Genomic DNA, 12,330 nt, shown 5'->3' with positions numbered 1-12,330 from the left:
TCAAGGAAGCCTTCAATTTGAGAGTTCTTGAACTCCGTCCCGTTGTCGCTTCTTATTTTCTTGATCCTTAAGCCGAACTCGTTTTGAGCCCGTCTCAAGAATCCCTTTAAGGTCTCTTGGGTATGAGATTTTTCCTGCAAAAAGAACACCCAAGTGAAGCGAGAATAGTCATCCACAATAACTAGACAGTACTCACACCCGCCGATGCTTATGTAAGCAATCGGGTCAAATAGGTCCATGTGTAGGAGCTCGAGTGGCCTGTCGGTCGTCATGATGTTCTTATGTGGATGATGAACACCAACTTGCTTCCCTGCATGACATGCGCTACAAATCCTGTCTTTCTCAAAATGAACATTTGTTAGCCCCAAAATGTGTTCTCCCTTTAGAAGCTTGTGAAGATTCTTCATTCCAACATGTGCTAGTCGGCGATGCCAGAGCCAGCCCATGTTAGTCTTAGCAATTAAGCAAGTGTCGAGTTCAGCTCTATCAAAATCTACTAAGTATAGCTAACCCTCTAACACTTCCTTAAATGCTACTGAATCATCACTTCTTCTAAAGACAGTGACACCTACATCTGTAAAAAGACAGTTGTAACCCATTTTGCATAATTGCGAAACTGAAAGCAAGTTGTAACCTAAAGAGTCTACAAGAAAAACATTTGAAATGGAATGGTCAGGTGATATAGCTATTTTACCCAATCCTTTGACCAAACCTTGATTTCCATCCCCGAATGTGATAGCTCGTTGGGGATCTTGGTTTTTCTCATAGGAGGAGAACATCTTCTTCTCCCCTGTCATGTGGTTTGTGCACCCGCTATCGATGATCCAACTTGAGCCCCCAGATGCATAAACCTACAAAACAAATTTAGTTCTTGATTTTAGGTACCCAAACGGTTTTGGGTCCTTTGACATTAGATACAAGAACTTTGGGCACCCAAACACAAGTCTTGGAGCCCTTGTGTTTGTCCCCAACATATTTGGCAACTACCTTACCGGATTTGTTAGTTAAAACATAGGATGCATCAAAAGTTTTAAATGAAATATTAGAATCATTTGATGCAATAGGAGTTTTCTTTCTAGGCAATTTGGCACGGGTTGATTGCCTAGAGCTAGATGTGTCACCCTTATACATGAAAGCATGATTAGGGCCAGAGTGAGACTTCCTAGAATGAATTCTCCTAATTTTGTTCTTGGGATAACCGACAGGGTACAAAATGTAACCCTCGTTATCCTGAGGCATGGGAGCCTTGCCTTTTACAAAGTTAGACAATCTTTTAGGAGGGGCATTAAGTTTGACATTGTCCCCCCTTTGGAAGCCAATGTCATCCTTGATGCCAGGGCGTCTCCCATTATAGAGCATGCTTCTAGCAAATTTAAATTTTTCATTTTCTAAGTCATGCTCATTAATTTTAGCATTAAGTTGAGCTATGTGATCATTTTGTTTCTTAATTAAAGCTAGGTGATCATGAATAGCATCGACATTAATGTCTCTACATCTAGTGCAAATGGAAACATGCTCAATGGTAGATGTAGTGGGTTTGCAAGATTTTAGTTCAATAATCTTAGCATGTAATATGTCATTCTCACTTCTAAGATTGGATATGGTGACATTGCAAACATCTAAGTCCTTAGCCTTAGCAATCAAGTTTTCATTTTCATTTCTAAGGCTAGCAAGAGAAACATTCAATTCTTCAATCTTAGCAAGTAAATTAACATTATCATCTCTAAGATTGGGAATTCAAATATCACAAATATTTGAATCAACCTTAGCAATTAGACTAGCATTGTCATTTCTAAGGTTGGCAATAATGTCATGGCAAGTGCTTAGCTCACTAGATAGTTTTTCACATTTTTATACTTCTAGAGCGTAAGCATTTTTAACCTTAACATGCTTCTTGTTTTCCTTAATTAGGAAGTCCTCTTGGGAATCTAAGAGTTCATCCTTCTCATGAATAGCACTAACTAATTCATTTAATTTCTCCTTTTGTTGCATGTTTAGGTTGACAAAAAGGGTACGCAAATTATCCTCCTCGTCACTAGCATTATCTTCATCACTAGAGGTTTCATACTTAGTGGAGGATTTTGATTTTACCTTCTTCTTTTTGCCGTCCTTTGCCATGAGGCATTTGTGGCCGACGTTGGGGAAGAGGAGGTCCTTGGTGACGGCGATGTTGGCGGCGTCCTCGTCGGAGGAGGAGTCGGAGGAGCTCTCGTCGGAGTCCCACTCATGGCACACATGGGCATCGCCACCCTTCTTCTTGTAGTACCTCTTCTTTTCTTTCCTCTTGCCCTTCTTGTCGTTATCCCTGTCACTGTCACTAGATAGTGGACATTTTGCAATAAAGTGACCAGGCTTACCACACTTGTAGCAAACTTTCTTGGAGCGGGGTTTGTAATCTTTCCCCCTCCTTTGCTTGAGGATTTAGCGGAAGCTTTTGATGATGAGTGCCATCTCCTCATTGTCGAGCTTAGAGGCGTCGATAGGTTGTCTACTTGATGTAGACTCCTCCTTCTTCTCCTCCGTCACCTTGAATGCGACCGGTTGTGCTTCAGACGTGGAGGGGTCATCTAGCTCGATGATTTTCTTTGAGCCTTTGATCATCAACTCAAAGCTCACAAAATTTCCTATCACTTCCTCGAGAGACATTAGTGTATATCTAGGATTACCTCGAATTAATTGAACTTGCATAGGATTAAGAAAAATGAGGGATCTTAGAATAACCTTGACCATCTCATGGTCATCCCATTTGGTGCTCCCGAGGTTGCGCACTTGGTTCACCAAGGTCTTCAAGCGGTTGTACATGGCTTGAGGGTCCTCGCCTTGGTTGAGTCGGAACCGACCGAGCTCCCCCTCGATCATCTCTCGCTTGGTGATTTTGGTCACCTTATCTCCTTCGTGCGCGGTCTTGAGTACGTCCCAAATCTCCTTGGCGCTCTTTAACCCTTGCACCTTGTTATACTCCTCTCGACTTAGAGAGGCGAGGAGTATAGTGGTGGCTTGAGAGTTAAAGTGCCGGATTTGGGCGACCTCGTCCGAATCATAGTCTTCATCCCCTGGTGATGGTATGTACTCCAATCTCAACAACATCCCAAATGCTAGTGTGGATTGAGGTTAGATGATGCCTCATTTTATCACTCCACATATTATAATCTTCACCATCAAACATAGGTGGTTTGCCTAATGGGACGGAAAGTAATGGAGTACGTTTGGAAATGCGAGGATAGCGTAGGGGAATCTTACTAAACTTCTTGCGCTCATGGCACTTAGAAGTTACGGACGGCATGTCGGAGCCGGAGGTGGATGGCGACGAAGAGTCGGTCTCGTAGTAGACCACCTTCCTCATCTTCTTCTTCTTGTCACAGCTCCGATGCGACTTGTCGTGTGAAGGGGATCCCTTCACCTTGTTGGCGGACTCCCCGGATGGAGCCTTCCCATGGCTTGTAGCGGGCTTCTCGCCGGTCCCGAACTCCCTCTTGGCGGATGCTCCCGACATCACTTCGAGCGGTTAGGCTCTAATGAAGCACCGGGCTCTGATACCAATTGAAAGTCACCTAGAGGGGGGGTGAATAGGGCGAATCAGAAATTTACAAACTTAATCACAACTACAAGCCGGGTTAGCGTTAGAAATATGAACGAGTCCGAGAGAGGGGGTGAAAACAAATCACGGGCAAATAAAGAGTGAGACACGATGATTTGTTTTACCGAGGTTCGGTTCTTGCAAACCTACTCCCCGTTGAGGTGGTCACAAAGACCGGGTCTCTTTCAACCCTTTCCCTCTCTCAAACGATCACTTAGACCGAGTGAGCTTCTCTTCTCAATCAAACGGAACACAAAGTTCCCGCAAGGACCACCACACAATTGGTGTCTCTTGCCTTGGTTACAATTGAGTTTGATCACAAGAAAGAATGAGAAAGAAAAGAAGCAATCCAAGCGCAAGAGCTCAAATGAACACAAATGTCGCTCTCTCTATTCACTATTTGATTTGGAGTGATTCCGGACTTGGGAGAGGATTTGATCTCTTTGGTTGTGTCTAGAATTGAATGCTATAGCTCTTGTAATGTGTTGAAGGTGGGAAACTTGGATGCCATTGAATGTGGGGTGGTTGGGGTATTTATAGCCTCAACCACCAAAATGTGGTCGTTGGAAGTCTGTTGTCGCATGGCGCACCGGATAGTCCGGTGCGCCAGCCACGTCAGCAGGTCGTTGGGGTTCGACCGTTGGAGCTCTGACAGGTGGGGCCTCTGGGCTGTCCGGTGGCGCACCTGACAGGTCCTGTAGACTGTCCAGTGCTCCAACTACGTGTGCCCTGTCCTCTGCGCGCGCAGGCGCGCATTAAATGCGTTGCAGTCGACCGTTGCGCGTGAAGTAGCCGTTGCTCCACTGGCACACCGGACAGTCTGGTGTGACACCGGACACTGTCCGGTGCTTCACCGGACAGTCCGGTGAATTATAGCGGAGCGCCCTTCCATTTTCCCGAATGTGAGGAGTTCAGCCTCGAGTGCCCTGGTGCACCGGATACTGTCCGGTGGTGCACCGGACAGTCCGGTGCGCCAGACCAGGGTGCCTTTGGGATGTCTTTTTGCTCCCTTTGTTTGAACCCTTTCTTGGTCTTTTTATTGGCTTATTGTGAACCTTTGGCACCTGTAAGACTTATACACTAGAGCAAACTAGTTAGTCCAATTATTTGTGTTGGGCAATTCAACCACCAAAATCAATTAGGAAAGAGGTGTAAGCCTAATTCCCTTTCAGGAAGCAGTCGCGTCGGCGGAGAAAATGGGGTTTTCTCCGGTCTAGGTCCCGTCTCCTGTTGCAACAGCGGCGATAGTGGACCGCGGATTGGGGTCAACCAGGGGGCGCCGCTCTACTGCCGATTACGACTGGATCGACAGCAAGCGGCGGATGGTGCGGAGTCGTCGGGGAGGGCGGAGTCGGCGGAGAGTTCCAGAGTAGGCGGAGAGGGATGGGGTTTTGCGGTGGTGTAGGCGGTTATGGAAACTGAGACCGGGAGAAGAAATAGGAGCTAATGACGGCTGATACGTTATTATATATGGTATGTGAATAGTCTGGTCGGATGTCAGTCCACGTGCGGTCAGATTTGGCTGGGGCTTCCTGTAGCTAAATAGAGCCCAGGGATCCATATACATATATTATATATACACACACGTAGGGAGTAATTTATTAATAACAAACATTATATATATTTATCGTTTACTCGTCGTCAGTGGTGGTCTCACGTCGGAGTTGCCAACTAATATTAAGATCGACACTTGGTAGTAGCAACATACTGGCGTGATTACCGTCGATGGCAGCATCCTTGTTTGAGTCCTTTGGACTCTTTGCTCCTAAACTAGACATAACTCTTTGTTTTGGAAGACCATAAGTCTAGAAGGCCACTGGCTACGCGAGGCTCAAAAGCCAAAAGACCACATATGGCAGATTTGCTACTAGGCCAAACAAATAAACCATATATATGTGCATATACTTAACATAATAACATGTACTAGTATATACTATTATATACGTACACTACATGAGATGAGGCCCTTTTGATCTGGGGCCCGGATCACAGACACTGTTCGACCCCCAAGGGCTGGCATTGAGCGTACAATAATTACATGAAAACAAGCAATATATATAATCTCATTGACCTTAATATCTCATAAATTATTTAACAACAACCAATACAAAACTAATCTCGGGATCTGTAGCCACTCATCACTGGCGATGGTGCCTCCTCCTCCTCTATGTCGGTTGTTCTTGCCCTACTGCCTGTAGAGGCCCATGGCAGCAAAAAGTCCTCTAAGATGGTGTCGGTGAATCTTGGTGAGGGAGACAGAGACAAGGAAAGAGATGAGAAGTTGGGGGCGAAGTCGATGAAATATGAGGATTGGGGTTGAGCAACTCCAATAATTAATATGAATAAAAAATTTTGTAAAAAAATATCCTTCAACAGCTTATTTAAATGATTGTCCAAATATAGATATCTTCTATTCCGGATTTCTCGCTAGCCAAAGATAGAAAACACGAATGACTCTCTAGAGTATAAATAAGATATAAAAAATGGTTGGAGATAAGAAAGATATAGTAACCGTTTTTATGCAAATAACTCTTCAAAGGATAATTTAGAGGGTGAAATTTAGAAAGAATCTTGGAGATGCTCTATGACAACAACAACGAGGAGAAGAAAGTGCTTGTGGTGGTTGCATGGTTGGTTACGCATGCATGTAGAGATATAAGAGACATCTTATATAGTTGTTAGGCGATACGTGGGAGAAAACGAATGTATGCGTGGACACACGAAACTCGTGCTTTAAATGATAGTGATAAGTGATATAAATAATACAACGAAAAGGGTGAAAACATACGAATCGTATATGTATTCGAATTTTATATTAATTATTTAAAAAAGATATATAGAGCGAATTTGAGATTTATATTTTATAAATCTTAATAATCTTAATGCTAAAAACAAGAATATGAATTTATATAATAACTTTTATAGTCTATTTGTTGGTAATGAAGAAACAAGAGAAGAAAAATTGTGCCTGTCTTGGGAGGCCATCTAGCCGAACGGCGACATGGCGTCCGATGCCCTCAGCAGATTCACGTCCGTACGTGCCTGTCTTGTCTCCCTCGCCAACCGCGAATACGACTCCGCGCCCGCTGAAGCCTTCTTCCTATATTGTGCTACTGTAGGAGCTGCTGCATTCGCCAAGGGAAACGCGGCCAGTTTGCCAGCACAGCACCAACACGGCCCTGCCGGCATCGTCTTTCCGGTGCGCCAAATCCCTCCCCCTTTCCCATCAGATTTATCCGCTCCGCATACTGTGTGGACTGTGCCTTATTATATTCTGAAAACTGTCGCTGCTAGTTGGGGTTGGTGTTTATTCCATGACTGGTTTTCATGTGCATGGATGGATGCACTTGCCGGTGGCTAGGCATCTTTCCTGTATATGAATTGGATCATCTTTAACGTATTTGTGGTTCAAGTTTTTTTCATAAATGTTTTCTTAGTTGGATCTGTTAGTGTCCACATGTTATGTTGTATCTGAAAAACTTCACCAGATAGCTTGTTGACAAAGATGGATCCTTGTATCACATTCTTTTAGAATGATGCTATATGTAGGTGTTTGAATGAACTAGAGCTAATAGTTAACTATTAAAATTAGTTGAAAACATTCAAATAATTTAACTAATAGTTTAGCTATTAGCTACTTTTAGCAAATTAGCTAATCCTTAGCTAGCTATTTGTTAGCTAGCTAATTACACTAGTAATTTTTTGCCAACTAAGGCCCGTTTGGTTTGGTTTGGTTTGCGGTGACTAAACTTTAATCATTTTTAGTCCATAAAGAAGCAAATATGGTGACTATTGTGGGGTAACTAAACTTAAATTCTTTAGTCACCAAGAGAGTGACTAAAAGGGACTAAAGTAGGATTTTTACCTCATTTGCCCTCTCCTCTTTCTTAGTGCAGCAGGCATCACTAATTAATAAGAGTAATGCAGTCATTATTCACGTCAATTAATGTTTTTAGTCAGGTTTAGTCACTGAAACCAAACAGAGTACTTTAGTGACTAAACTTTAGCCACCAAAGTTTAGTCAGGTGAATATAGGAACCAAATATGTTCTAACTATTAGTTCTAGTTTATTTAAACAGCACTGAGTATCCATCTCACGTGAACTTTGCTGCCCGGAGGAAACTGATGCATTGTCTACCAAACGTAGAGACTAGTAGAGAAATAAGTAACAATAGTCACAACTAAAGGGTACGGCTGGTTTTTTTTCAGTTGGGTGGAAGATATGTATAACAATAGCTATAGGTATGGGAAATAGAATAGAATCAAATTAAGCAGTGGCAAAAGAACAAATTTAGGATTTTTTTACTTTATTCTTTTTTTTGGTACTGCCAATTCACTTTATTCTTTCTTCATTTGACGTTGAGTTATGCCAATTAGGATTTGTTTTAGCCGAATGGACAGGTGCTCTGCTGCTTCATCAAGTAATATTTACAGGAGGCTAAAGCAATATTTACAGGAGGTTAACAATTAGGGTTTTGGTTGTGGCAACTGACAAGTAAGCAACAAAAATTGCAGCCGGGCTCTATTCATCTTACTTGAAAATGGATTCAGATTAGTAGCTCGCATGTAAGACTTTTATGCCTTATGCCAAACTGCTCGGACAGATTAAGAAATCTAGCTCAGAATAACCTGTGCCATAACTTCTCGCTACTATTTTCAGTTGAGTTGGTTAGCCGCCTTGAAGAGTTGGTAAGTGGAGTTGGCCACCTTCCGGAGCATCGCCCGAGATGCTATCGGGCGAGTCGGAATTGCGCTGCTTGTCCGAGGTTGGCCTCGGGCGAGCCGTGACCGCGTCTCCCGCCCGAGGATGGCCTCGGGCGAGTGGTGATTGCGTGTTCCCCCCGGGGTTGGCCTCAGGCGAGTCGTGACTGCGTCTCCTGCCCGAGATTGGCCTCGGGCGATTCGTGAATGCATCTCCTGCCCCGAGCGTTGGCCTTGGTCGAGTCGTGACTTAGGTCTCTCGTGCCTTGGTAAGGTTGGTCCCACTCGAGGGCTCGACCCCCTTGGGGCATCTCATTGAGTCCTTCCTTATTCGATCCTTTATTGGCCCTTTGGTTGGTCTCGCCGACCAAAGAGGGGCCCGTGGCCACCCCGTCTGCCCGGTTACCGCAGGAGAATGTGAGGTACGACCTTTAACATGGGCACGAGCAAATGACCTATATGCCGGTCACCTAGCTTGCGGCTCACCGGAAGCCTGCTCGGTCCACCCCTCGCTCTACGTGAGAAGTTGGAGGTGAGTTTTGTTTTTTTACCTGGTCGATATGAGGTAGTTACTGTGGCGGCGCGGTAAAAGATGTGACCGTCATGACATCGTTCGACGTGGGTGGCTTTATGGGACGCGAGATATGAGGTAGTTACTGTGACGGCGCGGTAAAAGATGTGACCATCATGACATCCTTCGACGTGGGTGGCTTTATGGGACGCGAAACGACTCGTTCACCATACCGTGCGCAGGTGGCGTGATGGGGTCGGTGCAGCGACCACCTACTTCTCTTCTTCGAGACGCGCAACAGCGACGACAAGTCACTCTGGCTCGGGCCACAAACGGGAGGAAGCGAGGAGTTAGAGGAGGGAACACGGTGGAGAATGGAAGTCGACGAGAAGGGGAAGGGATGCCACCTGGGCAGTAGGGGCACGCGCCTCCCTCGGCGTGACGACGGATGCCACAATGGATAGTGTCGCTCGACGATGGGGATGGCGTCGGCGTCACTAGGGCCGGGGCAGGCGTAGACGACCCGCTGTGTCTGCAGGGGTGAGGGGGAGGGGCTCTTCGTGACAGGCATTATGGGGGTGCGTGGCGGATGAGGGCGGGCAGCATGGAGATCTAAGAGGTAGGAGAGTGGGAGAGACGATCATACGAACGTGGGGTGGACGAGACGATCATACGGTCATGGTAACGTGGGGTGGACGAGACGATCATACGGTCATGGTAGCGTGGGGGCGTAGTCATGTATCACCAGACAACCTCTAGGCCACAGCAGAGGCCATCTACCCGACAACCTCACCAGATCCACGCGGTCTTATTACCTGACCTGCCTGTCTCGCCGATCGCGAGTACACGACGCCGCGCCCGCGGAATCCATCTTCTCCATCTCCAACTGTGCTACTGTAGGAGCTGCTGCAATCGGGGAGAGAAACGCGACCAGTTTGCCGGCACCAACACGGCCTGCTGCCACATCTCCGGCATCTTCTTCCGGTGCGCCAAATCACTTCCCCTTTCCCGTCAATCTTCCGCTCCGCTCCGCATGTTGAGGACTATTTCTGTCTGAAAACTGTCGCTGTTAGTTGTTCTTTCAGGTGCGCCAAATAACCCCTCCTCTTTTCTGACTGCTAGTCAGGGTTGGGGACTGAAAACTGTCGCTGTTAGTTGGGGTTGGGGACTCTTTCAGGTGCGCCAAATAACATCTCCGGCAAGGATCGGTCCGGCCTACTTTCTTCTAGTTGCTATGTATTTTTCCTGCATATGAATTATATTATTTCATTGTATTTATGATTTAAGTTTTTTTCCATAAATGTAGTAGGGTAATTAGAAATAAGTAAATAGTCACAACTTTATGGCACTGCTGTGGATTTTCCTGCTGAGTGGAAGATATGTATAACAGTAGTTTCAAATATGGGAAAAACTATAGAACCAAATTAAGCAGTGACATGGTCGCATGGGGTAACAAAAGATTGCAGCCGGGCACTATTCATCTTACATGAAAATGCTTCAGATTAGTAGCTCGCTTAATGTAAGATTTTTATGCCTTATGCCAAACTGCTCGCACAGGTTAAGAAATCTAGCTCAGAATAACCTGATGCTTGACCTTGGCTTGAGTCTGCTTGCCTACTTTGGAGCAATAACTGGATCTTGAGAAATACTAGTGTTGTGCAAAATTTCTCAACAACTTTAAAGCCTGAGCACTTTGTAGTTGGCCTTTTTTTTGCTCCACTGTTAGTGACTTGCAATGCGAATATGCGATCGATTTCATTGGTAATGTTCATTGAATGATTCCTGATCAGATGGTAATAACTTGAGTACCATCATCATGTAGCTAGTGAAACTTGGCTTCTCTGTTGTTACCTGTACCATAATTCCAACTGATTTTTTCCTCATGTACTCCTTTTTGTGCATCCTCGTCCACATGCAGGCTGCAGCAAGCAACTGGACGATGATGGCTTCCAGGCAGTCAGAGAACAATGCACAAGAAGAAACATCACCATTGACGACTCCTAACGCCAACATAGCCAGGATCATCCCTTCGCTGCCCCTCGAGACCAGGTGGCCACCGTTCCCTCTCCGACGGTACGCCAATTTTTGGCTGCCTGAGGTAACATTGAAGGAAGGCGTCCCCGGCGTTCATTCCTGCTTCGAGCCGAGACCCACCGACGTGTTCCTCGCAAGCTTCCCCAAGTCTGGCACCACCTGGCTCAAGGCCCTCGCCTTCGCGACGCTGAAGCGTTCCACGCATCCGCCGTTCGACGACGACCATCCGCTGCGCCATTGCAACCCTCATGACTGTGTCAGGTTCCTCGAACTTGGTTTCAACCAGCAGAAGGATGAGCTCGAGGCGCTCCCGTCCCCGCGTGTGCTGGCCACGCACCTCCCCTACTCCCTGCTGCCCGGCAGCATCACCGGGGACGGAGAGCACTCGGGGTGCCGCATCGTGTACGTCTGCCGGGAACCCAAGGACACGCTGGTCTCCTACTGGCTGTTCACGAGGAAGGCAGCGCCCGCTTGTGGGGTTGACGCCCGGTCGTTCACGATCCAGGAGGCCTTGGAGCTGTTCTGTGATGGCCGCTGTCCCGGCGGCCCACAGTGGAACCACGTCCTCCAGTACTGGAAGGAGAGCGTGAGGAGGCCTGACAGGGTGTTGTTCCTTCGTTACGAGGAGGTGCTGATTGAGCCCGAGGCGCACGTCAGAAAGCTGGCCAATTTCATGGGCTGTGGATTCTCCGAGGAGGAGGAGGAGCGCGGGGTGGTGAGCACCATCGTGGAGCTGTGTAGCCTGGGCAAGCTGAGGGACATGGAGGTCAACAGAAATGGAAGCACTAGGCTTGGGACCAAGAACGAAAGCTTCTTCAGGAAGGGAGTTGCTGGGGACTGGAGCAACCATATGACGCCGGAGATGGCGCATAGCCTAGACAAGGTCGTTGAGGATGCATTGCAAGAGACTGGATTCACCTTTTCGAGCACAACATGATGAGCCACTGCGCTCATATAGTAGTTGTGAACTGCAGAATGTCAAGATCAATTCGTTTTATCGGTATTGCTGGTTGGAGATCATGGGATCCCGGAGATCATACCAGCCATGGTGAGCATTCTTCTTTGGTGATGAAGGGGAAATTGATTTGTGACTATTCATTTGTATAACATTTTTACAAACCATAGTCTTTGGCACCTTGGCATGCCAAAATCATACGCATTACTATGTAAGGTTCGTTTTAAAGCCATGCATTATCACTGATTATATTTGCCTTAATAAAATCATCATAAACCATCGATCAGTGTATGGAGAAGCTGCAGTTGATGACATGCAGATTTGGGCAGATTACTTTTGGCTTAGAGCATCTCTAGTAGTTATGTAAAATTTGGCTTCCTAAATTATAGATTTAGGGAGTTGCTAAAACACTTTAGGAAGTAAAAAATATCTGTCTCTAATAGTTCTCTATTTATTGATTGCTGATTTTTTATCTTGTCCATGTTAACAAAAATATAAGTGGGTATGTTTTCTATTTTTAGATGAGCTAGCGACAAATATAAGCGGGGTTTT

General features: G+C 45.9%; 1 protein-coding gene across 15 annotated transcripts; it reads left to right on the top strand.

The window, feature by feature from the left end:
* Window positions 1-6,703: 6,703 nt before the first annotated feature.
* LOC100273019 (uncharacterized) lies at window positions 6,704-12,064 on the top strand. 15 transcript variants are annotated; one of them, XM_035965721.1, is made up of 4 exons: window positions 6,721-6,776; window positions 7,967-9,773; window positions 9,912-9,966; window positions 10,708-12,064. In XM_035965721.1, the coding sequence occupies exons 2-4, from the start codon at window positions 9,526-9,528 to the stop codon at window positions 11,758-11,760; spliced, it is 1,356 nt and encodes a 451-aa protein (XP_035821614.1). In that variant the 5' UTR covers window positions 6,721-6,776; window positions 7,967-9,525; the 3' UTR covers window positions 11,761-12,064. The 15 variants fall into 15 exon arrangements, with proteins under 15 accessions (XP_008672398.1, NP_001316783.1, XP_035821614.1 ...); XM_008674166.2 differs by having other exon boundaries at window positions 7,955-9,773; NM_001329854.1 differs by lacking the exon at window positions 7,967-9,773 and having other exon boundaries at window positions 6,716-6,776; window positions 9,916-9,966; window positions 10,708-12,003.
* Window positions 12,065-12,330: the final 266 nt, after the last annotated feature.

This window comes from Zea mays, chromosome 3 (assembly GCF_902167145.1).
Source record: "Zea mays cultivar B73 chromosome 3, Zm-B73-REFERENCE-NAM-5.0, whole genome shotgun sequence".
Classification (NCBI taxonomy): domain Eukaryota; kingdom Viridiplantae; phylum Streptophyta; class Magnoliopsida; order Poales; family Poaceae; genus Zea; species Zea mays.
Note: the sequence above shows the minus strand (reverse complement) of the source record. Positions and strands in the feature narration are given on the sequence as shown.